This window comes from Colletotrichum aenigma (assembly GCF_013390185.1).
Source record: "Colletotrichum aenigma strain Cg56 chromosome Unknown KSG_Cg56_contig01, whole genome shotgun sequence".
Taxonomy (NCBI): Eukaryota; Fungi; Ascomycota; class Sordariomycetes; order Glomerellales; family Glomerellaceae; genus Colletotrichum; species Colletotrichum aenigma.
This window is the reverse complement of record NW_023500907.1, coordinates 790,757-816,062: the sequence shown is the minus strand read 5'-3', so window position 1 is coordinate 816,062 and position 25,306 is coordinate 790,757. Positions and strand designations below refer to the sequence as shown.

At 52.4% G+C, this 25,306-nt stretch overlaps 7 protein-coding genes across 7 annotated transcripts; 4 read left to right on the top strand and 3 right to left on the bottom strand.

Annotated features, from left to right (window-relative positions):
- Nucleotides 1–623: 623 nt before the first annotated feature.
- CGCA056_v000225 (uncharacterized protein) lies at nucleotides 624–1,758 on the bottom strand (the record flags this gene model as incomplete). Its single annotated transcript, XM_037315486.1, has 3 exons — nucleotides 624–799; nucleotides 855–1,513; nucleotides 1,568–1,758. The coding sequence occupies 3 exons, from the start codon at nucleotides 1,756–1,758 to the stop codon at nucleotides 624–626; spliced, it is 1,026 nt and encodes a 341-aa protein (XP_037184703.1).
- A 1,873-nt stretch (nucleotides 1,759–3,631) lies between these two features.
- On the top strand, nucleotides 3,632–5,575 carry ausC-3 (FAD-binding monooxygenase ausC; the record flags this gene model as incomplete). The annotated part of the gene is made up of 1 exon (XM_037315485.1): nucleotides 3,632–5,575. One exon carries the CDS (start codon nucleotides 3,632–3,634, stop codon nucleotides 5,573–5,575), a length of 1,944 nt encoding a protein of 647 aa, XP_037184704.1.
- A 229-nt stretch (nucleotides 5,576–5,804) lies between these two features.
- On the bottom strand, nucleotides 5,805–6,411 carry CGCA056_v000223 (uncharacterized protein; the record flags this gene model as incomplete). The annotated part of the gene is made up of 2 exons (XM_037315484.1): nucleotides 5,805–6,070; nucleotides 6,129–6,411. 2 exons carry the CDS (start codon nucleotides 6,409–6,411, stop codon nucleotides 5,805–5,807), a joined length of 549 nt encoding a protein of 182 aa, XP_037184705.1.
- Nucleotides 6,412–8,807: 2,396 nt separating this feature from the next.
- atnG-6 (ABC transporter atnG) lies at nucleotides 8,808–13,647 on the top strand (the record flags this gene model as incomplete). The annotated part of the gene is made up of 11 exons (XM_037315483.1): nucleotides 8,808–9,776; nucleotides 9,833–10,115; nucleotides 10,166–10,399; nucleotides 10,452–11,188; nucleotides 11,243–11,405; nucleotides 11,461–11,805; nucleotides 11,855–11,978; nucleotides 12,034–12,105; nucleotides 12,158–12,208; nucleotides 12,259–12,323; nucleotides 12,377–13,647. 11 exons carry the CDS (start codon nucleotides 8,808–8,810, stop codon nucleotides 13,645–13,647), a joined length of 4,314 nt encoding a protein of 1,437 aa, XP_037184706.1.
- A 2,761-nt stretch (nucleotides 13,648–16,408) lies between these two features.
- On the top strand, nucleotides 16,409–17,674 carry CGCA056_v000221 (WSC domain-containing protein; the record flags this gene model as incomplete). The annotated part of the gene is made up of 1 exon (XM_037315482.1): nucleotides 16,409–17,674. One exon carries the CDS (start codon nucleotides 16,409–16,411, stop codon nucleotides 17,672–17,674), a length of 1,266 nt encoding a protein of 421 aa, XP_037184527.1.
- A 429-nt stretch (nucleotides 17,675–18,103) lies between these two features.
- On the bottom strand, nucleotides 18,104–19,770 carry CGCA056_v000220 (Satratoxin biosynthesis SC1 cluster protein 4; the record flags this gene model as incomplete). The annotated part of the gene is made up of 8 exons (XM_037315481.1): nucleotides 18,104–18,515; nucleotides 18,585–18,680; nucleotides 18,750–19,126; nucleotides 19,187–19,260; nucleotides 19,316–19,349; nucleotides 19,464–19,483; nucleotides 19,575–19,623; nucleotides 19,669–19,770. The coding sequence occupies 8 exons, from the start codon at nucleotides 19,768–19,770 to the stop codon at nucleotides 18,104–18,106; spliced, it is 1,164 nt and encodes a 387-aa protein (XP_037184528.1).
- Nucleotides 19,771–21,672: 1,902 nt separating this feature from the next.
- On the top strand, nucleotides 21,673–23,366 carry sol5-2 (Bifunctional solanapyrone synthase; the record flags this gene model as incomplete). The annotated part of the gene is made up of 3 exons (XM_037315480.1): nucleotides 21,673–21,768; nucleotides 21,877–22,141; nucleotides 22,192–23,366. The coding sequence occupies 3 exons, from the start codon at nucleotides 21,673–21,675 to the stop codon at nucleotides 23,364–23,366; spliced, it is 1,536 nt and encodes a 511-aa protein (XP_037185852.1).
- Between the last annotated feature and the right edge of the window lie 1,940 nt (nucleotides 23,367–25,306).

Genomic DNA, 25,306 nt, shown 5'->3' with positions numbered 1-25,306 from the left:
AAATGGTCTACTGGAAGTCTACGGCATTGGCAGACGATATCTTAATCTACTACAGTGAGCTATTGAGTTTAATCACTCTCCTGATTAAGTGTTATGACGAGGCTATCTGACGAGAAAAGCCTCCCGAAACGGAGCCTCGGCACTGCAAAGCTTATAATAGATACCGACAGAGCTCAACCGAGTTCAGTCCTACATGGATCCGTAGTGGAACCATTGGGTTATGACCGCAACTTACTGAAGAGTTATGAGATTTCATCATCAAATTCAGCTTATCCTCCACGAAAGTGCCGACTAAGACCTTTGAAGAAAACATCGTCTGTGAATGTAAGGCCTCTGCAAAGTTTTCTGACCTTCATTTTCCTCCGCCTTTGGTACCCAGAGCGCTTATCATCCAATAACTCACCATAATACAAACCAACTAACTGGTAGCATGTACAGCCAAAGCCCGCAATATAGAATCAACATCAAGACAATGAGTGTTGAATCAACACTCAATGCTGGTCATTTCTGTGCGTAAACATGGCTGCTTACTGAGAATGAAGTTATATATGGTAAAAATGATTTTCTGTACTCGGTGATATGCATGCAATAGTACTTGAACAGCTGCTGAAATCCCAAAGACCTCAAAAAATGGCGATGGCATTCGGCGGAGAGCCAACTAAGCATGGAGCGTTTAGCGGTGCGGATGTGAGCATGAAGGAGTACCGTCCGGTCTTCTTGCAGTGCGCCGCAAGACGGCTCAGATCCCACAATTCGCCGATAGGCATACCGAAGAAGCTCAGGAAGTAGTAGTGCAAAACTTGTCAGTCGTATCAGTAACTCTCGCTCAAATACCACGAAAAAGCGGAACTTACCCAGACCTGAAATACCAGCGACGCTGCCATCAGGATGCACAGGCGGGAACGCCTCGAAAGAATTCGAGTCTGCAACGGCAGCAGAGAAATGCTTGTTCCAGAACCACCTGGCCGTTTCCTCACACCCGTGGACACCGGACATGGCTGCAATCTTCGATGCGCCGCCCATGTCCTCCGGTTTGATGCTGTCAATGAATTCCGTGGAGCCGAGCCTGATGAGGAAGATATCCCCGTGCTTGAACTCGACGCCGTAATGCGCAGCGACCGCCTCGATGTCCTGGACAGTGATGCGGTTGCCGCCAAAAGGGTGATACGGAATCCCCTTCTCCTCTGCGTACGAGACGTAGTCGACCAAGACGCCGCGGCCGACCACGCCGCCTCGGGTATGCCAGTGATCAATGGTGGGCATCTTGTTCTCCGCCGTGGACTTGGCGGACATGTCTTCTTGAGTTGGGTTGAAACCATTGTAGGCAAGGCCGGTCGGCTGGTGGTGCCAGTGGACGAGACTATCCCACTGGCTGCTGTTTTGCGTGTTGAACTCCAGCTCGTCGTCCCAGCCTATGGCGTCGCACAGCTTGGAGGACCGGAGGGTGTGGACTTTGTGGACGAGCTTCTTGCGTCCTGGGATCTCGGACTTGGACAAGCCATCTAAGGACCAGCTAGAGTGTTGTTAGAATGACCGCGGATCGTTGATAAATGAGGCGGATGCTTACTTCAGAGAGATGGACACTCCGTCTCGGACCTCCGCCCCAGCTGCTTTGATGACCTCCGGCGTGAGCAGGTTCAGCGTGCCGTAGATATCCTTTTCTCCGTTTTTGTCAAAGATTCCCCACGCGCAGCCCTTCGGCATGCCCTCGACTGGTGGCAGATCGTCATAGTCGGGGAGGTTGAGTGTAGAGCCCATGATGATTTTCGTGATTGGTTCTGGCCGGAAACAGGTGCAAAATAGTGAAAGGACGCAGCAGTAGGCTGGTAGGAGAAATGGCCATTCACTTGCTCAAGCAACACCTTTTGTACTGTTTCGCCAAGTGACGAGTCAAACTTAGAAATTCCAATGACTTCTTTGGTTGATGCAAGTCCATGATATGGGCCCCCCTCAGTGGCATGTTGGTCCTTGAGGGGTAGCGTCGCTGCGGTCTGCAGGGATCCAAGCGCTGGACCGGGGGTTCATCTGTTGATACCTGCAGAAATACGGTGATTTTGACGAAGCCATTTGTCCGAGGGCGCATTTGTTCTTCCGTGCCGCATCAATAATCTCCCGGTGGTCATTTGTAGCAGGCTGATAAGGAGTTTGCCTTCAAAAATGGCCTCGAAGCGACTGGTTTTACCTGTGGTACAGCGAAGAGTGGACACTTGACTTCAGCTTGTTCTGGGGCTTTTCGTGGCTGTGTTATCGATAAGGTGGCAAGTTCCTCAAGCTCCTATTTCCATTGCACCTCGTCTTCAGCTATTATCCAAACATGTCATTCGCCATTCTCATTCCATGTAGGACATTGCTGCAGAACGGCGATGAAATGGAACGCCTTAAGCCACCCGAGTGCGGCGTTGACGCGCCCGCTGCCCATCTCCGCGCGGTAACGGCTTCAGGGACTGAATCAAGCTTAATCTTGGCTCAGCCCATCCCCCCGGAACCTTTTCAATTAACCTTTGCCTAGCTCGACGGCACGTAGAGATGACAGCTCGTATGTGTGTGAACACGTAGGATGCTCCCATCGGCATTGACTTCATGTCATCCGGACACATTGTATTAGCGGAGTTTAAGTCCGGCGGAGATGCTGTGCAGCGGTCTGTCGGTCGATCCCGCCCTCAACGCATGGAGTCGGCACCCCTCCAGAGACTCTAGGCACTGGCTCCTTGTTCCTCGGTTTCGCTTTCGTAGAATCGAATGAGCCACTCGCATTGTCGCTTTCGATGCGAGCTTCAACACGCGTAACAAAAGCTGCGACCAGCCGTCGCCCAGGACAAACGGCAAGGATCCGCGATGCAGGAGCCGTGTAGGCGTGTTCTTTTGGCCATTCTAGACGAACCGGTTGACAATCACGGAGGGGCAAAAGCAACGTCCCCCTCACTACTCCAAGACGGCTCCCCACGCTAATTCGTCGCGCGGAGTCGTTAGTTGCAGGGTTCTGCATGGGCTCAACCACGTGGAGGTTATCTCACAGGCTGGGCAAACTTTGGACGACACGACAGTTTGTCCAAAACACCTGCAAAGCGATCCAGTGCAGCGGGAAGCAGGCCGGCCGAGGTGGCTAGCGCTTGCTGCCCGCCGGCACATCGAAGACCTGGGGACTCTCTCTCTCGTCCTTTACTCCACATCGCTTGTGATGCTGCAGCTCGAATGCGACGAACGAATACGAATACGTTTGCACTGTCGATCTCAAGGGGTTCTTCGTTGTTTTTTCTGTACTGTCCACCAAGCCAACGCTCTGCCGGGCCCATGATTCATTCCGAGTTGCTCCACAGTCATGCCCACTGTTGAGTGACAATAAGCGGCCGGCCGAGTCTTTGCCAGGTCGATGGCCGTGGCTCCTCCGAGCTCGAGACCCTGAGAGACACCAGACGAGACCCGCCCATGCATGAACCGCCATGAAGACCGTTTGAGGTGGGATGCCGCTTGGACGCCCTTTCATCATAATCGCATATATGTAGATCTCAAACCCGATCGCTCACAGCCATGGTTCCCTCTCATCTCATCCGCAAACCACAACCGTCAAATCTCCTCAAACCCCACAACTCTCTCGGGCCGTGGGAATACTTCACCGAGCAGCCCCATCGCCATGTCCGCACCTCCAGTCCCCGCCGGCGCGACCCCTGCCGGGGCCGCTGCCGTCGACTTCATGGCCCTCAACAAGAAGTACACCGAGGAGAAGGAGAAGCGCCTCCGCGCCGACGGCAACGGCCAGTACGTCGAGCTCGAGAAGGACGAGCGCTTCCGCAAGCTCGCCGAGGACCCATGGGTCGACCACGCCAAGCTCAACGCGCAACCGCCCAACCTCAAGCACGGAGATGAAGTCAAGGTCGTCATTCTCGGCGCAGGCTTCGGTGGCCTGCTGTACGCGATCCGCTTCATCCAGGCCGGCCTGCGGGCGGAGGACATCCGCCTCGTCGACGTAGCCGGCGGGTTCGGTGGCACGTGGTACTGGAACCGCTACCCGGGCCTCATGTGCGACATTGAGAGCTACACGTACATGCCGCTGCTCGAGGAGACTGGGTACGTCCCGAAGCACAGGTACTCGTACGGCCCGGAGCTGATGGCGCACGCCGAGCGGATGGCCGAGATGTGGAACCTCACGGACAAGGGTGTGTTCCGGTCGCAGATTAGGAGCTACGAGTGGGACGACAAGGCGAAGAGGTGGGATGTTGTGGTTGAGCAGGGCCGCGGGCCCGGCGAGGCGGCTGTTACGATGAAGGTTCGGTCGCAGTTTGTGGTGTTGGCCAATGGTGTGCTGAACCACCCCAAGTTGGCGAAGAATCTGGAGACGTTTGAGGGTGACATGTTCCACACGGCGAGGTGGAACTACGGTGTCACCGGCGGGCTGGGCACAGCGCCCGAGAACCCGCAACTCACCGGTCTGGAAGGCAAGCGAGTTGGAATTATTGGTACGGGTGCGACGGCTGTTCAAGTCGTGCCGCAGCTCGCCAAGTGGGCGAAGGAGCTTTACGTTTTCCAGAGGACGCCTTCGGCTGTTGATGAGAGAGGGCAGAGGCCCACCAATCCGGAAGAGTTCAAGACGAAGATCGCGACCGGGAGAGGTTGGCAACGCAAGCGCACCGAGAACTTCAATGAGTGGATTACTGGAGGCGAGCCGGGAGAGAACCTTGTGAACGACGGCTGGACGACGCTGAAGGCGTACAAGGCCATCATTGGCGGACCTCACGACGCTCCGCTGAAGATGGAGGACATTCCTGGGCACCTAGGCAATCTGATGGCTCTTGACACGCCCAGATCCGAAAGACTTAGACAGCTTGTGCAGTCGACCGTCAAGGACAAGAAGACCGCCGAGGGTCTGAAGGCGTGGTACCCGGGCTGGTGCAAGCGCCCGACATTCCACGACGACTATCTCCCGGCATTCAACCTTCCTCACGTTCACCTGGTTGACACAGAGGGCAAGGGCGTGGACCACGCGACCAAAGCCGGCCTCGTAGTTGGAGGGACGGAGTATCCCTTGGACGTCATCGTCCTCAGCACAGGATACAGACCGCCCGGTGAGAACATGGCCGAGCCGTCGTCGCAGTCCAACATGACCATCAAGGGCCGTGGCGGCCAGCTCATCTCGGAGAAGTGGCTCACCAAGGGCCCGAGCACGCTGCACGGCGTCCTCACCAACGGGTTCCCGAACCTCTTCCTCACGGGCCCCATGCAGATGGGCGCGTCGTCCAACTTTGCCTACGTGACGGACATTGCGGCGCAGCACTCGGCTTATATCTTGGGCGAGGCGATGAAGCGGGCTGGCAAGAGCACGGACAAGGTGGTGATTGAGAGCACAGTGGAGGGCGAGGAAGGCTACGCTGCGAAGATCATGATGCACGCGGCGTGGTTCGCTGGAATCGCGACCTGCACGCCGTCGTACATCACCAACGAGGGCGAGCAGACGAAGCCGGAGGACCAGATGAAGAAGATGAGGGGCGCGCCGTTCCCCACGGGCATGAACAACTATACCAAGTTCCTGGAGGAGTGGCGTGCTGAAGGCTCGCTGAAGGGAGTTGATATCACTGCATAGCGTTGGGGCATTTCAGAAATTAGTTGAGTGAATTATAGCAAGGAGCAAGCGACATTTTGGATACTCTTCATCGTGCGAGGCCCTTGGCTAACGACTGCAGCAGATCAGCCGAAGCAACTGTGTGATCTTCGCTTTTCAGCAAAAGCTTGATCATGTCGGAAACCTCACATGTTCACATGCTCCTCAAGTGATCACATAGAAACAATGAATATTATTGGGGTTCATCCTATTAAAAGATCTTGTCAAGGATCTTCTCACCCCCATCCAGGCGATCGGCCTCTTTCCTGAGAGCATCTGCCCTAAACCTTCGGAACGCAGTCTCGATCCTCGCCCGAGCCTCAGGGTCCTTGCTAATACTTCGAGCAGCGGAGGCAGTCCCCGAGACGAAGCCGAGCTCGCCGCCCAGGAACAGACTCCCAAGCCCTAGCAGTGAGTAAGCCGCGATGTCGCCCGCTTTAGTCGGGGCCATCTTGTCTGTGACATCCGGGATAGGCTCTGCCCACTCGTTAGCATGGCATTCACAATTTCCACACACGCGCATGCTTTGACAAACCTGTTCTTCCACTGGCAAACTGCACATGGGTGGGCTTCTCAGTGGCCCGGAACGCCGCAAACATGTCCGCCCGCGCCCGTCTCAGCCGAAAGGCGAGGAAGAATCCCAGCCCTAGACCAACGACGGACCCGATCGTCGCATGGGTGCTGACTCTGGCAGCTGCGCTCTTGAGAAGGTCGCGATCCGAATCCTTGAGGTCGTGTTCGAGATGTTTCTCGGCCAGGGCGGCGAGGTCGTCTGAGGAGGGCGACTTGCGGAATGCAGCTAGGGAATCGCGAGACATGGTTGCAAATTGCACTTTTTTAATGGGATTTGGGTGTTCGGGTTAGTAGAAGATGATTTCCAAGTCAACAGTGAGATAAATGGAAAGAGTTACTGAGATGTTCAGAAAGTCAAATATCGACAGTTCAGATGGCGTTTGGAATGGCATCGACAGGGGCAGCCAAACTTTGGGTTTGGTTCGTCTTAGCGTGTGATGACGTCCTGCATACGTGATTGAACGTACACCGGAATGTGCGGAGAAAGTTCTGGACAAGATTCTTCCTTCATCTCTTCTGATAGAATCCAGGCTGTTGTCTCTGGCACCCAAATCGATGTACCTTAGTTAGGCGTCGACACCCTCCGGCTGCAAGTGCTCGCTCACCAGTGTGTTTACTGGGCCTCTGCGCTGTATCGTCCCTCTGCGCACGCGAGCGCCAGCGCCATAAGATGGGCTTCTTCCAACTCTCATATTCACGCGAGCTCTTTTGAGACCACACACCAACATGAGGAACCACTGTGCAAGAAATGGCTCCTGAGAGAAGGACCTGTCCTTCAAGCCCAAACTCACAGCCTTACGCGCGACCGAGGAAGAGACCGGGGGGCGCACAATGATTCCTTGGTGTGCGGGATAGCTCAGACCCTGTGCGGTCCATAGTCTCCGCTTTGGAGCATGGAACCATCGTTCATTGGAAGGGTGGCCGAGTTGGTTATGGCGCCAGGTTAAGGTCAGCTTAACATCTGTTTCCTGGTGGGGCAACCCGCGCGAGTTCGAGTCTCGTCCCTTTCATCTTTTGCATTTTGCCGTTCAAGTGGTCTTCTCTTAGTCTCTTTTTGACACTGTGCGAGAAAAGCTTTAGTTCTTTCGCATACCTCACTCAATTGAACGCAAACAACTGCAGTGAAGTGTTTTATAAAGGTGTTTAGTTATGTTGTTCATCAAAGTTTAAGCATCTTCAAACCCCGCTATTCTTACCCGGTGATCCCCTTGATCGTACCCGAGTGTAACGAGCCGCGGCAGTCCTTTTCTTGGCCGCACCTATGAGATGAGTCTGTTTTTAATGTTGTTATTGGCCCTGCAATTAGTTTTTACATTTTCAGTACCGTACGTATCTTAGTGCTTTTAGACACAGCTCAACTTCGTCACACAGTAGGCAATTCTTGAAGAGAAGGCCGCTGATCGATGTTGTGATTTGATGGGTTTCTTTCGCCGTAACTAATGCAGTCAGGTCGTGATCCTAGTACGAAGAACATCCTTGACACCATCTCTCTTGGTCATAAAATCTAGCGAAGGGGGATGATGTGATCCTCTATCAGAACGCAGCCGTCGAATTATTGCGCTGGTACATCCAACGCATCGCCAGTCACTGGGCGGGAACAGACTCTGGCCTACAAGGGCAGTAGTTGATAGAGTGCTGAGATCTACGGAACGAGGAACTTTCCTCGGCGGCAACTTCATAGTTAACCCTCGGCCGGGTATTGTCATTGCCGCCGGAAAGGCTTCGGAGGACATTCTCGATCTTCGAGAAGTAAGACGGACGAATTTTAGCGGATACCCGCTCTTCAAAGTCGCTTTCGGCCACTGTATTAGTGCGGTATTGCTCCACTGCTTCGACAAAACAAGCTTCTTGTTCCGCCGCGACATGAGGGTCTCAATCTAACTCTAAACGAGAATAGGCGGGAACATTGTCTGCTCAGCGTTAGGTTCCCGTTTACTGCGTCAAAAGTTCCCCCAAAAGACCGCTGAACAGGGATATCTCTGGCATCTTCAGGCGGTTGGTCCCTGCTGGTTCTCCGTCGTCTGACACGCAGCCAACACGTAACCATGCGTGTCCCAAGTGCTTGGTTTGCAGCAGGATGAACCGCTTTCCTCACGTTCGGGTCTCGGCACGAACCATTGCTGATATGCTTTCCAGCAGGCAGTTTGACCGCATAGCCTCAGGTCGAACAGCGGATGCTAGCCGTCTCAGCGCCAACGTAAGCCGTTATTGACCTGCCTATTTGAGCTTACTACTTATTCTTCCATCTCATTCCCATTGCTATCTATCGTGTCCTGGGATTAGTTGTCGATAATGAGCTGCCTCGTTGTCCGACAGGACTCAAACGGCAACAATCGCCTGAGACATGCGGAATAGTCCATAGTTGTGAGATATCCATACAGGACAATTCCAGCACAAACTGAGTCATTTGGCCTCGTAACTATCTTCGCGTTTTGCGTTGCCGTACGCGCATCACTGCCTATCTCCGCGCGTAAGATTACGCCAGTCTCTTGGAAGTTGGAACACGCGCCGCTAACCTACACCAAGGTGTCCCCTGCCGCCATCTCATGTGAATCGTTAAATGTTCGACCATGTTCGTCTAGTCTGACAGCATCCTGCTGCAGCTTGACGTTTCCCATCATTAATCCCACCGGCAGCAGCGATGGACAACTTCACCTCCATCGCCGACTGTGAAGGCTCGTTCGGCCCCGCTGCATCGGCGTGCAGCGACCGGTTCGACTTCACACTGCTCTTTGAACAGTCGCTCCTCAACATCGGCCCGTCCGCCGCCCTGCTCTTGGCACTTCCGCTCCGGCTGCAACAGCTGCTCCGCCAGCGCCGAAAGGTGCTTCGCCATCCCCTCAACGCCGCCAAGATCGTGACGTGCGTCACTTTCGGTGTGATTCAGATTGCGCTGGTGTCGCTGTGGGCTCAGGCGCCGTTCGCCAACCGCGTCTCGGTCGCTGCAGCAGTCCTCGGGGTGCTAGATGCACTCGCGCTCGGCGTGCTTAGCCATACCGAACACGTCCGATCGATCCGCCCTTCGACAATCATCTGCGTTTACCTCGTCTTCTCCCTGGCATTTGATGCCGTGCAATGCCGCACGCTATGGCTTCTTCCCGGATTGCAGAAACTGGCGGCAGTCTTCACAGCCTCGCTGACGGTAAAGCTGGCGATGTTCATGCTGGAAGTCCAAGGGAAGCGTAGGTTCCTCATTGCCGCGCTGCGCAACCTTAGCCCCGAGACGACGAGCGGCATCATCGGTCGCGGTTTCTTTTGGTGGCTCAACGAGTTGATGACGCGGGGGTTCAAGGCGACTCTCTCACCTGCTGCGCTCTACGATATCGATGAGGGTCTGAAGTCCGAGGAGCTTCTCCAGCGACTGCTCCAGCAGTGGGACCAGCGCAAGGGGAAGGGCAAGTACGCACTTATCAAGGCGCTCTTCAGCTCGACCAAGAAAGCCTGCATCGCCACGGCGTTCCCGAGACTGGTTCTCATTGGTTTCAAATTTGCACAGCCGTTCCTGATTAACAGAATCATCACCTACGTCGACGGCAACAAGGGATCCGACCCCAAGTCTGTAGCTTACGGACTCATCACAGCCACCGCAATGATTTATCTTGGCACAGCTGTACGTGCAATGCTCGTTCTAAGGTGGAAACCCATGTGCTAATGATTTGCAACTAGATTGTGAATGGATTCTATCAATATAAACTATACCGATTCATCACCATGGTTCGAGGGTCTCTCGCATCCTTTGTCCTTTCGAAGAATCTCGATGCCAACGCGGCTGCAGCTGAGGACTCATCGGCTGCTCTGACGTTGGTCAGCGCCGACGTGCGGAACATCTGCAGGTCCTTTGAGACACTTCATGAGGTCTGGGCGAATCCTGTAGAGATCGGCATTGCTATTTGGCTGTTGCAGAGACAGCTTGGACTTGGAAGCGTAGGCCCGGCCATCACTATCATAGGTAAGGAGCTGTGGCAACTACGAAGTCTAACAAATACTGATTGTGGACAGTGTGCACCGTTGGTATGAGTAAACTTGGACAACTGATGCCGCCGGCGATGAAGCTATGGAGCGAGAACATCCAGACCCGCATCACTATGACTTCAGAGGTCCTCGGCTCTATCAAGGAGACCAAAATGCTAGGCATGACGGAATTCCTCCAGAAGGTAATCCAGGATCTTAGAATCACTGAGCTAGTCATGGCCAAGAAGTACCGTGCCATGATTACCTACATGAATGTCCTAGGTGAGATATCGCAGTAACCCTACATTGTGAAGCACGTAACTGACTGGAACAGGAAATTGTCCGAGCATGGTTGGTCCCGTCGTGACCTTCGGAATCGCGCTTCTCGCGCAGAGAATCAATGCGGGAGGGTCGCTTTCTATTGCAACTGTCTTCACATCACTCTCCATTATCGACATGATTGCTGGTCCTTTGGCCCTGCTGATCTCTTCCGTACCAAGTTTGCTTGCCTCTCTGGGAAGTTTCGAGAGGATTGAGGATTTTGTCGGTAACGATCTTTCCTCAGAGGCCCCCACTACGATGGAGCAGGCAAGACCTACTCCTTCCGAGAGCGATGCTGGAGTTGAGATGCAGACCTTTTCAACCAAGACGTCTTCGGATCGAGAGCATGTCGTTGTGGTCGAAGACGGCTTCATCTCAATCAAGGCTGGAGACACGCCCATTTTACAGAATATCAATCTTCGCATTCCGCCCTCAACGCTGACAATCCTCATTGGTCGCGTTGGCTCTGGCAAAACAGTTTTGCTGCGAGGTCTTTTGGGCGAACTTCCCATGACCGGCTCCATCAAGATGTTGGATGGAGGCGTGGCATACTGTGCGCAGACCACATGGCTCACGACCTCAACTGTCAAGGAAAACATCATCGCCCAATCGCCACTGAATCAGGACTGGTATGATAAGGTCGTACATGCATGTGCCTTGCTGCCAGACTTTGCGAATCTGCCAAATGGCGATGGAACTGTTGTTGGGAGCAAGGGCCAGTCTCTCAGCGGTGGCCAGAAGCAGCGTGTTGTGAGTTTCTCTTGGCAAATTTAGAAGGCATCGGGTAATCTAACGCGATTTTAGGCTCTGGCCCGGGCAGTCTATGCGAGGAAGCCTGTTCTGGTTGTCGATGACGCGCTTAGTGGATTAGATTCCTCTACCCAAAACCATATCTGGGACAACGTGTTTGGCCAGAATGGCTTGGTTCGTCGGTTTGGAACTACCATCATTCTTGCTACACATTCACGTAAGTAATACCTTGGTGCGCTATGTATTGTTGCTTGAGCTGACAAACCCCGTAGTGAGCTACCTAAAGTATGGTGATCATATCGTCATTCTCAGCGACGATGGCAAGATTGCCAACCAGGGGACTTTCACTGCTGTTCGACATAGCGCCTACCTCGAAACGTTGTCCATTGAGGACAACAAGCACAGCAAGAACGATGAAAGCGGCACATCCACCCCCGAAACTTCAGAGAAGAGCAAGAAACCAAAAGCACCGGAGGGGAACGACAAGGAACTGGACCTGCTGAGAAAGGCTGGAGATACGACCCTTTACTGGTACTACCTGAGGTCAATTGGATGGCTGTACGGCTCTCTTGGGGTGCTGGGCATGTTTGGCGACTGTTTTGTCCGGGTATTTCCCCGTAAGTAGCCCCTCGTCCTTCATTGGGTTTGGTACTGACGGAATGACAGAGGTTTGGTTGAAGTCCTGGACTGAGAACGATGCAAAGACTGGAGGAGCAGACACCGGCATGTACTTTGGTGTCTATGCCGGCATGTCTGTCGGCGGCTTGTTTATCATTGGACTCAATATTTGGTACGATGCACTGGAAGAACCTAAGCGTTACAATTGAGAACTGACGAGCGTACAGGATGATGTTTGTCATGATTGTTCCCAAGTCATCTCAGAACCTGCACTGGAAATTGCTCCAGACCGTCATGAGGTGGGCCGAAGCAAGCCAAAGGAGGTGTAGAGTTTCCGCTGACAGTTTGCAGGGCACCTTTGTCTTTCTTCCTGGTTAAAGACACAGGCGATCTACTGAATCGGTATGGTCTCCTTCGCATCAGTGGTGCCCTCCAACACTGACATGTAGAAGATTCAGTCAAGACCTCTCCCATATTGACCGAGACCTCCCAACCGCATTATTCATGACTTCCATCGGTAAGTACCAAGTTTCATCAGGAATCACAGCGTTCTAAGTTAACACGGCGAAGCGGTTCTGGACTGTCTTGCTGGATTAGTTCTCATCATGATCGGTGCCAAGTACCTCGCGGCCGTGATCCCTGTCCTACTGGTCGCTCTTTACTGCTTGCAGGCCTTCTACCTGAGAACCTCTCGACAGATGAGATTCCTCGACCTTCAGGCTCAGGCACCACTACTGACCAAACTGGTCGAAACGATCGATGGCATCTCTACTATCCGGGCATTTGGCTGGCAGGGGGCATTCCGCGACTCATCACTCCATCTCCTGGATCAGTCTCAGCGGCCTTACTACCTTCTGTTCTGCATCCAGCGATGGCTAACTCTGGTTCTCGACATCCTTGTTGGCGCCATTGCAGTTCTTCTCGTCTCGCTAGCAATGACGATTCCAGAATCGACCAGCACTGGTGCAATTGCTATCGCGCTTTACAACGTGCTCAATTTCAATTCGTCACTCGCCACCCTCATCACCTCTTGGACGGAGCTTGAGACGTCCCTGGGTGCCATCTCAAGATTGAGAACCTTCGAAACCAAAACGCCGGTTGAGCCATCCCCTTCATCAGAGGAGCAAGCACCCCTGCCATCTAATTGGCCTTCCGAAGGTCGACTTGAGATTAACAATATCACAGCATCTTACTCCCCAGACACAAGGCCTGTTCTGCAGGACGTAACACTCACTCTGCATCCAGGCGACAAGGTCGCAATCTGTGGTCGTACTGGGAGCGGCAAGTCAACACTGACCCTCACAATCTTCAAACTCTTGGGCTTGGACTCAGGCTCAATCGTAATCGACGGCATCGACATCGCTCAAGTGCCAAACAACGTGCTTCGCCGCCGTCTCATCGCCATTCCCCAGGAACCTCTGCTCTTCCCCGGAACGTTGCGCACCAATCTCTTCCCACACACTGAGGGTCTCAGCGCCGAGGAGATTCCCTCAGATGAAGAGCTCATCTCTGCCCTCACAAAGGTGTCTTTGTGGTCGGCAATCTCCCTCAGCGGCGGCCTAGACACCGACGTCTCCAACTTGGCCTTGTCAAAGGGCCAGAAGCAGCTTCTCTGTCTCGCACGCGCCATCGTTCGCAAGCAATCAAGCAAGATTCTCGTTCTCGATGAAGCGACGAGCGCAGTTGACCAGGAGACGGAGGAGATGATGGCCAAGATTATTGAGACTGAGTTTGCAGCTCATACTGTGGTATCTATAGTTCATAGGCCACAGGCGCTGCGGGGATTGCATATGGTGGTGACTCTCCAAGACGGCAAAATCCTGAAGATCGGCCCCCCCTGAGTTGTGACAAAGTACACGGCTTTTTCATTCATCCACAACATTTCATAGACTCTCGGACGTACTGCACTCAAATATATTAATGGATGGTTTGTTTGCTTACGGAGCTAGTTCCGAAACTTCCGCGTGCACGATTAATGCATTCGGCATGCTGATCTCCATCCAGAACCGGACAATCAAGTGGAACCAGGAGTCTTTGAGTTGCATCTGCGTTTCCATAGTTCGTGTCTCCTTTTCCCATAAGATCATGTTCCTGAAGTGATGTGACACGAGCAAAATAACTCAGTCGCTATTCTCACGGGACTTCCGGATGTGGGCGTCAGTCCCAGCAAGTATGGAGAGCGCAGCAGGCCCTATACTCCAAATGAGCTGCTCACTTCAGTGTAACGGTCACGAAACTGAGTCGAGTCCTTCTTCTAAGTTCTGTTCGTAGTAAAGTCTTCCTAGATTTGTAAACAACAGTCTTTCTCGGTGCCATATCAATGCAAATGCGTAAGATTGACTACTTCTCGAACGGCAAGTTGAAAGAGTACTAGTTTGTTTGCTTAGCATACTGCTCTCCACTTCACGTACTCCGCGGGACTCAGGCGCTGTGGTCCGGAGCGGTCCCGGGTGATCTGGAGTGATCCGGGGTTGGCAGGGGGGTGTGACACACCGGGACTACCGATACAACTAACTCAAAGCTTATTGTCGATGACGGCTTGCGACTTGTCTCAAGTTTTACAGACGAACCGGATTCGACGTGCGAGCTGAAAAGGTACAGCACACTGGAACTCAACATCCCAGACACAATGCAGATCCGACACCGAAACTGGTATTTACCATTGCCAGAGGCTGGTGGGGACCTCGCAGGACGTGACGCGTCTAAGCTGGCCTTTAAACTCTAAATTCACAGACTCAGACGGGGGCTTTTTCATTCGTAAAGTTCACAAGCGCCCGTAGAATGGAGCTTGCTGTTGGTGTTAGACATATTGGCGATGAACTTGTTGCCGCGCCGTGCTGTGCCATTAGGAGGAATTCGATTGGGAAAGCTCCTGTTGGCAGCAGTGAACAGGTCCTCGCAAATCGACGTGAGATACATACCATCTTTCATCCCATGATCAAACATTCTAGAAGGTGTACAGAAATAGTTCAGCTGTAAGCACCAACACCTTGGTAAGAAATCGTTTGATCGCCCTTCAAACACAAGTGCTATGCATAAGGCTGCCGTGCTGCTTGGCATATTGGCCACTGTCGGTGAGCTCCGTGGCGCAGCTTTCAACCCGGCGGACGGATTTCAAGGAGGCGAGTCAGCACTGATTCCACACTCAACACTTCTCCAGGCGCCGTAGCGACATCTCCATAAAGCGAAACTCACGAAATATGCCGTGTACAACGGTGATATTTTGAAACGGGCGTAAGACGCTACCCCAGTTGTATTGATACTGTCGGACTCAATACCCGTCAACGTCAACAGCGCCTTGGTGTGAAAATGTGAGTATAAATGACATGACAAGAACTGCGTTCGTCGCGACTTTTCTGTCCTGTCATCACAACATCTCATCCCATCATTGCAACATCCCACCGGGTCTATCACACAACTTTATTCCATAATCTATACCACAACACAAACGTTGAACGTTTATCAAATACCATCAACATGCGTTTCCAATTCGTTTTCGCTCTTCTGGCCACCTACGCTGCCTCTGTCATGGCTGGTGCCTGCGAGGACTGCCAGAGGACTTGCCCCAGGCCTAGTGAGGATGAGTGCAGTAAGTCAACATCTGCGATTTTCAGATGAATAATAACTGATCACTGCGTAACGTAGACACTCTCTGCGCTCCCATCTGCAACGGAAAGCGATTCGTTGCATAAGTAGCGCTGTGCGTATGATTTTTGGGGCGTTGGACGGAAGATAGCACACTAGCAGATACATATATCTTACTTCCAAAACTGGGCCATTGGTGACCGATGGTGTTGTGAAGACTATTGCGATTTTGTCAGGTGATTAGCAGGCGAAAAGTGATTGTGTGCGCACCTATGCAAACAAGAAAGCAACCGATCTATTGTATTGGTCTAGTCATACAAAATGAGGTTGCACTGGGATTTCCCGGCTTGGACTCACGGTTCAGCAAGTCCCAGTCCCTGGTTTGACGATCAACTGCCGGGTGGTCGAAAAGATAACGCTAGGTAGCTTCGGCGCCAAGATATTGTGGCAACTGATGATAGCTGAGAATGAAACTACTGGAGGCCTTCTACCAGAAGAGGAGCGTGGAGATGACCACGAGAAATGGTTCACTCCAATTCAACTCTTAGCTTGATCAGCTGAATAAAGTGTGGCTTCAGAACCTAATGTGTGCTGCCCCTATTCTAGCCTGGATAGGCCCAAACTCCTCCGCACCGGAAAAGAGGCGTCGCTTTTGCTCCTGGGGGCCGTTCGGCTGGCTGTTAGCGCAAAGAGCTACCAGACGGTTGGGTCAGGAAGGCACAAGCCGTCATCGTGACTATTGGGACTAGACTCAAAACAAGCTTATTCTCATAAACTACTCTGGAACCCTGAATCTCACAGTCTCTCCTCCGAGCAATTCGTATAATTCAAAATGCAGTCCATCTGCCGGTGTACGAGCTCTTTCAAGGGCTGTCGCTTCCCCTCCCTGTCCCAGAGCATTCTATTGCAAGCTTTCAGCCCGAATCTAGTTTGAGATTCCATCATTGTATCCCTCTTCCGAAATTCCTTAACTCTGTTTTTACTATCCAAAGCTCTTCGGCGCTCAAGGAATCGATCATGGGTCAAGGCTACAGCTATCAATCATGTTATACGGACTTGATCCATGGACAGCGCACGCTGGGAGCCGCTACCTTAGTCGCCAATGACATGACCGTCGAAAAGTGTAGCAGCTTCTGCTCCAACTACAAATACTTCGGGGTCGAGTACGCAAAAGAATGCTGGTGCGGCAACACCATTCAGGAAAACCAAGTTGTCGCAGTTTCAACTGAATGCAGTTGGCCTTGCAGCGGCTCATCCTTGGAGACCTGCGGTGCTGCCAGCCGCATCAGCGTCTACGAGCGTTGGTTGTACTTCCCTGCCACCCACGCGACCCTTGCCGACACACCTTATGTTGGCTGCTTCGCCGATGGCAACACCCGCGTGCTTCCCAGCAAGCAATTCACCTCCGACTCCATGACAGCAGCAGCATGCGCTGCCAACTGCGCCGGGTACACCTACTTCGGCACACAATGGTCGCGGGAATGCTGGTGCGGCAATACCCTGCCGACTGTCAGCGCTCCGGATGCGGAATGTTCAATGACTTGCACTGGATCCAGCTTCGAGACCTGTGGAGGCAGCTTGAGGCTGAGCGTCTATGGACCTAATACCAAAGCTGTATACAATCCTGGAAGCACTTCCAACACGGGCACCACCACGTCTCCTGCTACCGTGTCCAACTTCGCCTACCAGGGTTGCTACACAGACAATGTCCCCCAACGTGTACTATCGGGGGCAGTCAAGTTTGATGGCGCCATGACCCTCGAGATGTGCGCCTCCTTCTGCAGCTCCTCGAACTACGGAGTTTTCGGCGTCGAGTACTCTGGCGAGTGCTATTGCGGAAACTCCTTGGACACCGCCAGCAAGAAGGTGGCCGAGACTGAGTGCACGATGAAGTGCAAAGGCAATAACGCAGAACTATGCGGCGACGGAAATCGTCTCAATGTCTTCGCTCTTCCCTCCGGATCCATCGCAGCTACCTCCAACCCAACTGGCAGCACGAACGGTTTCTGGTATCAGTCATGCTGGAACGACAACATCAACGGCCGTTCCTTGAAGGAGAACATCCTGTTTGCCGACGACATGACGGTCGAGAAATGCTCAAATTTCTGCAAGAGTTATCAGTACTTTGGTCTCGAGTACGGCGGCGAGTGCTACTGTGGCAATACCCTCGGAGGCACAAAGGCTCCAGAGGCAGACTGCAGTCAGCATTGTAAAGGAGACGGTACACAGTTCTGCGGCAACGGCAACAGACTCAGTCTCTACAGCATTAACCCGCCTGCATGATCCTTGATGGCTGCCCCAGTCAGTGGCAGGCACTTGAGTTGATTCCATTTTATCTGCTGAAAGTGGATTGTGGCAAATGTTTATCGAATGCTACAACCAGGGCCACGATGTGTCGACTTGGGTGGATAGTATCTAGCTTCGTCCAGCTTCATGAGTGAATTTGGCGTGCATACTCGTGGGGGGCAGCAGTGTTACTGGCATCGGCAATAGACTATCATATAATACGACGATTTCTCTTCTAGCTGATACGTCTTCAACCCGAATTTTCTCTAGTTTTTAAATACCGGCCCATTTTGTGACCACATGAGCGGAAAATATTCGTATTTGCTGCTTGCATATGCTAAAATTCCTACGTATAATGTGGGTAAAAAGATCGGCAGAAATCCCCCAAAACTTCGCCGTACTTCTCCAAGCTGTGAATGAACGATGCTATGACCACCCATTGGGTCTCTTCTTTTTGAAACTAACCTCCACGGTGACAGTCCTGGTCTGGATGATCGCGTTATTCAGATTGATGGCCTGTTCTGCGGAAATATCGTCATGATAAGATGGAGTATCTTTGTAAGCAGGGGTAGTTCGTAAGCCCGAACGATCACCTCCTCCCCTTTCCATATCGAACGCTTCGCCGTCGTCTTCGTCGGGCGGCGGGTGCCCGTTTCGACTTGGTCTGCCATTCGAGCCTCCGATGGTCATACGGCTGATGGTTGTGCTGCCCGTGACACTCTTCTTGCTTCCCTTTGCATATGTGCTTTCGCCGATTATCTTTGGGGCGACGTGCCGGAAAAACTTCCGAAGAGTCGGGAGGGCGGCGCAGATAATGAGAAGATTTGCCTCAACAATGCTGCGAGGAATGCCACGTTAGCGAGATGAAACTATAAGGGTCAGATTTGAGACGTCGTCGTCTACGTACATCCAGAGACTGGCGTAGGAGATGGCCCAGGTTTGATCCAGACTGGTTAACATGGCGGGGAGCAGCGAGACTCTGATGAGAGAAGTAACAACGGTTCTTAAGAAGTCAAAGGAGTCAATCGTCTTTTCGTTTCGCGTCACAAAGAGAGATTTTGGTTGTACTTACAGAGAACCGACTGCGAATATGAAGAATAACCCGATTTTCTGCCGGCGTGGTATTTGAAGCTTCACCACAATCGGAATTGGCAACGAGAAAATCATGACGTCGGACACGATATTGGCGACGGCTGTCGCAATGTAAATTGCCGGGCGGTCGATGCATGTCCCTTCGGTGATTGTCACGTCCCAACTCATTGCTATTGGATCACACGCAAAGATGAGAGCAAAGAAAAGAGCAGCGCTGTAGCTCATGATGACACCCAGCGTGATCCATACCGCCCACTTGAACCATGTTTGAGGCGAGAGTCGCATGTAGAATATGAGAAGCGAGACTTTGGCGAAGCTTCCGCAGATCGTGTAGATAGGGGCGGCGAGGAAGACGTCCTAAGTTTGATGACATCCATGTCAGTAGTTGGCGTCTTCTGCTGATCCATAGCAATTTACCATCATGAAGATGTGGAACTTCTCTATCGGAATCTCCCAGGCGTGGACTCCGCCAGCACCCACCGCGAACATGTCTGTTTAAATTATCGTCAGTGTTAGGGAGACTTCATCAACATTGGGCAGACCTACGTGTACACAATGCGATAGTCGTTATTGACGTGAGCTGAAGTCACATCAGCATGATGCAACCTTCACAAGATGCCAGTACATGGCGAGGCACAGCTCGCTTATGCCTGCAGTGCAATGTGATCCAGAGTTCCAGACTGTTGGGACTTACCCAAGCCAAAAGGAGAAATACTACCGAGCAGTAAGTCAGCATGAATACCGCGCTGTTGTCCAGTAGCATACTTGAGAGAAGGGGGCCAGAATGAGGCGGTTCTCAGCTTACAATCGTCAAGTTGCAGGCGGCCGACAAGAAATGCTTTCGTATACAGACGCTGCGCCATGAGCAATGCACTCAAAAAAGATCCCACCCCGCATACCCAAAAAGCCGCCGGAACAGCCTGCCGCTGTGGATGGTCGAAGTTGACCACGTAGCCTTCTGGCGCTGGAAGCAGCGTGACTACGCCATTGACCACGGGCATCGTGGACACGGAGTGATTTTGCGTCCCACGGTTTCGATGGGATATGGACGAGTTGACATGAAGTTGAAGAGAGCACACCGACCCGAGTCGACGGAAAAGGAGTAGACCGTCGCCTTCCAGAAGAATGGTCCCCGAGCGGTAAACGCAAAAGAAGGGTGCTTGGAAGAGTGCCGGTTATGTATAGAAGAGCTTAAACAGTAGTCGGGCCAAAGGAAACCTTCGTCCTGCTTCTGACAGTTTGAGTTCCATTTCGGCGATGCATGTCCTGTGCTGATAGCCTGATTCATACTACGCGTTTCTTGACTGGCCTTAATGGGAGTCCCTGAATTGTAGGTTCCTGGTTGAACCCTAAAATCGCGACTTGTCGTGGTTTTGAAGCCAGAATGCAGTTCTCTTCTCCATGAGTATCTGCCTATGGAGGGAAACATCCTCCATGCGAGATGGCGTGACGGAAGCGACTGGAACAACGAGCCTACGCTATTAAAGTCTGGGCGTGGCCATCTTTTGCGAAGCCAAATCATCCGAGTATGAAGTAGCTACTTTTCACATGCGAGGAATTTGGCTTTGTGTCTTAATTGTTTACTTATCTGCCCGTACTACAGTGGCAGCTTTGCGCGAGATCCATGTTGTTCGCTCGTTGGATCCAGATCTCGGGATGCCCAGCTGACTTTGCGGCTTTTCCAAAAGACCGAATGGACGAAAGCGAAACACGACAGGCGCCGTATGGAGATGTGGCCTTCTTGTAGGGCGTAGGGAGCCAATGTCCCCGGGCCATCAGTTGCCAGCTGTGCAGCAGCATTACACGTGCATCTTCAGACGAGATGCAAAACAAAACTCTACAGTACCAGGGCTGACTCCCAGAGTCATCAGAAATGAGAGAGGAACACAGAAAATAGGCCCCAACATGAATCTGCAGCTTATCCTCCGGGCCTGCTGAAGATTTTTGTCCGTCACTTCCCCCTCAAGCAGGTCGCTTGCGTAGGGCTTCGGCAGCCCCTTGTCGTTGAACCTTGACCACGGAAGCATGCGTCCATTTTAGCTTCGGCGGAACTCTCTTTTGCGGCCCCAAGCTGGGGAATGTTGGCGCGTTGTCACTCTGACTTTGGCCCGCATCGGCCGTTGCAGGGGCGTACCCCGGCCACCTAGAGCACCAACATGATACAGCGTACGGCACGGTCAGCAGGGCTCCATATGGGCAGTAGAAACAGGAATTCACCATTCGTTGCTTCGGACTTCTTTCCCCATGCTCGCTAACCCCCCATCTGGCCGATGTGGCGATGCAGGGCGCAGACTGGGTCTTTAAACAATGAGGCCAAACGTACATAAACGACATTGATCATCACTTATTCAACACTTAGGGCTTCTTGTGAAGACCCTCAATTGGACTTGTTGGCCGGACTCGGGACCAGGTCAGCCACTTCCGCGTGTCTAGGACCCTAGGTTTATTCGACGCAAGTGAGTCTGCCAACGCAGCTCGGCCACTCCCACGTAGAGGTGTTCAGCGTTGTCGTATCAATGAAGCTGCGCAACGCGAGAAGATTGCTCTATTGACGCTCCCAATACCACCCTGCAGCGCAGGTCTTTTGAACCCCTCCTGCAATGCATCTCGACAGGCTAGTTCTCCGATGCTAGGTCTCACAGGGGTCCACGGCACACCAGCTGCATAGGATAATGTCTTCCGTGGGTCGGTGAGACGAGGCGAATATAAGGACGAGACCACGGCAATCGCGTGGATTTGGCTGCTGTGGCATCCCTCTTCGTTGGTGTGTAACTATATTCTGTCATTCTACGCGCCTCTTCTGGCTTGGCTTTGCGAGGTGCTATTAGTGATCGCACACCTAAGGTATCTTGCCCGGGCAGTCAATTCCACCAAAGACATCCTGCCGGGCCAAAGCCGAAACCATGAAGTCAACCAGCGCGAGTCTCGCGTTGGGCGCTGCAGCTTCGTGTGCCTCGGCTGTATTAGCACAGCAGACCTACCTTGATTCGACGGCATGCGTGAGTCGTTGTCCCTTTTCTCCAGGTCTTGGCGGTTTCCCGTTTTCCTTTTGTTGCCATGTCGGATGCTTCAAGAGTGGATAGCGATACTAATCATGCTGTGGACAGTGCTTGAAACTGAGCAAGACCACCGGTCTGGCTGACAAGGTGTTCTTCCCTGACTCAACCGACTACGCGGATCGCATGAGTACATACTGGTCCGTCAGTGCAGCTCTCAACCCGTGGTGTATCGCCCAGCCATCGACTGCCGAGGATGTGTCCGCCATCATCAAGACTTTGGTCGCCAACGACTGCACGTTTGGCGTTCGCGGCGGGGGTCATGGATCCTTTGCTGGTTCTAACAGTGTCGAGGATGGTGTGACCATCGACTTTGGTGAGTCGTCTTGTCATCGCATTATGAAACTTCACATTGACGATTCCCAGGGTACATGAACGGCACCACCTACAGCCCCGACACCAAGCTCGCCTCCATCCAGCCCGGTGGCCATTGGCAAACGGTCTACGACACCCTCGCACCCCACGGTGTCGTCGTCACTGGCGGCCGAGCCGGAACGGTAGGCACCGGTGGCTTCATCACTGGGGGCGGCAACTCATTCCACTCGGCATCCCACGGTATGGCAGCCGACAACGTCGCAAACTTCGAGGTTGTCCTCGCGGACGGCTCTATCGTCAATGCCAACGCGACCTCCAACCCTGACCTCTGGCAGGGCCTGAAGGGCAGCGGCGCCAACCTCGGTCTCGTCACCCGCTTCGACATGTACGCCATTGAGTTCCCCGACCCCACCAACCCTGTCATTTGGGGCGGCAACATCTTCTATGACCTCAGCTCCGGCCCGAAGGTCGTCGATGCGCTAGTCGACTTCACGGAGAACGTGTATAAGGACGAGAACAGCTCGTCCATCATGTACTGGGTGTACCTGCCCTCGGCCGGCGGTATGTTCCTCAACGCTGCGATCGAGAACGCCTTGGGTAAGGTCAGACCCCCGGCGTTTGATGGTTACTTCGCCGCCGGCAATATCACGCAGGACACCACGAAGCTCGACCTCATGTCCAACGTCGCCAACGAGCTTGGCCAAGGTCAGCCCCCCGGTTTCCGAAACGCCTGGCTTACGTTGGCTTTCGACAACGATGCCCGCATCATCAACTACGCAGCGGATAAGCACTACACCCTCGTTGCGGATCTGGAGGCGGCTGTTGGTGTCGAGTCCGGCTTTAACACCCTTTGCATGTTTCAACCGATTACCAAGTCTATCGTTGAGAAAGGCGTCCAGAATGGAGGCAACATCATGGGCTTGGATCACTACATCCAGAGGGGTAACGGCATCATGTTCCTGCTCACGTTCGCCATCAACGGTGCTGACAAGGAGGCCATTGCATTCCGTTTGATCAAGGCTTACATTGACGATGTGGAGGCTCACGCGGTCTCTCTGGGTGTCGCATGGGAGTGGAAGTATCTCAACTATGCCCACAAGGTGCAAGATGTCATTTCAACCTTTGGAGAGGCCGCTGTTTCTAAGCTCAAGGCTGCTTCTTCCAAGTACGACCCGAGTGGTGTTTTCCAGAACCTCCGTCGTTCAGGGTTCAAGATTCCTGTCTGAAGAGTTTGGGCTATCAAGAGCTTACCAACGATATCAATGACCATTTACATGACACGTAATGTTCAAGCCACATAAAGTAATGAAACACGAAAATTCATGCATATTATTTGTGCTTCAACGGGCAGTACAAACGGATTGCCAAGGAAGTTACTTATGGCTTCAACAACTTTGGATTTCCTTTCCAGTCTCATCTCCTGGGTATTCTGAGACGAGGGCTTGAAAACAACCAGCTACCTACGACCAAGAATCAGTGATAAATCGCAACAGTACTGCCCAGCTACAAGGCAACTCACTGGCTCCGTGTAGTGAGAATTTTAGCACATCTGATGCAATACCAGCTGGCCATCTCGTCAAATGGCGTCGGGATGTCTTTGGGCTTGGCCTGTCTGTCATCTTCACCCATTGAGTATTTCAGTGTTTGTATTTGCGTATTTCAAGCGACGATATATAAATTCCATTGGGACACAAACTTTCATTTCTCATAGCGGGATGGACTCTCTCCATTCCCGTAGCCAGACGGACTGGCTTCATCTCAACCCAGCCCAGACGCAAGTTGAGAAAGGACGATTGCCGTCTTTTCCGTCTTTCAATTGCCGCTCCTTACCCTTTTATAACAGTCAGCCGACCCTTGAACACTAGAAAGAGTATTAGTAAATAAAAAAGCATAACGCCGTGCCAAATCATACAGCATTCATCAAATGTATACGTCAATCCAGGTGCGTGCTGAGGCTCTTCCCAGCTTTGGGCTTCACCTCGATTGTAGGTCTAAAGAATGCTGTGACTGATTTGTCTTAACAAAGCTGTCATTCTCTATTACGGCTGTCCTGCAGGTATTATCTCGCATGTGAGTCTCCTGCAAGCGGCAGGACAGATCAAACTCCGACTTGCCATTAACAGCAAGACCAGCAAGAACCACCAAGCGGTGTCTGGACCATCAATGGGATCTCAAAAATGGCAAATTGGAGAAACATTGCCTGGCAAGATTACAGCGACCAAATACCACCATAAAATATATAGTCAACCAGTGAGTAACCCCGACATCGCCTGGGCGTAACAGGAGAGAAGGGCTAAGAACGTCTGCACTGGTGAATGACTCTGGTGAAACCTCCCCATGTCACCAATACTGCGTTGCCGTTGTACATCAACCTTCAGCGTCTCAATTCTTGGAACATTTGAATGTTTGATTCGCAGTATCCATCTCTGATTACCTAGCGAGCAAAACGAGCGAAGTATGTGCGAATATCAATCTGCCAGCCGCGGAACGAAGTCATACCATTATGAGAAACGACGATATGGACAAAGGATTCCAACAGATAGCTTAAATTCGCCACCTAATTCCATTAAAGGACAGAATCAGGTTACAATCTGCTGGACTTTATACTTGCCAGCTTGAATTACTCGTGCCTGGGTTTGAAACTCTTCACTCACGGCAGCCTACCATATCATACCCTAGGAAAAGACGCCAGTTGATTATAAAATTATGAAAAGATTACAAGTCGCCTAGACATAGAAAGCGACACAGAAATCGGGCGATAGCTTGCTCTATACACAGCAGCAAGTATCAGCCGACAAGAATGTGCCGTAACAGTCGCCCCAGCATCAGATATCCCCTCAGCAAAGATTTACTTCAACACAAGACCTGGCGCCCATCCATGGTCTCTGTGCCTCAACACCTCTGTCTCATGAGTGTTCTTGCGTAATCATTGGTCGGCAAGGAGGTATGTATGGGCTGGAGTTGAACACGTACACGTAATAGCGAAAAGACTAACGCCAACCACCAGACTCTCCAGCCTACGTGGACTCCGGCCGCGAAAGAACAGAATAATATCCAATTTGCGTGGAGATGCTTCAGCGGCGGGTGCAAACACTAAATTTATAGTCCAGAAGCAGTCTTGGCAGTGTTTCGCAGATGATTACACGCGTGGCGGCTCGAGATAAGG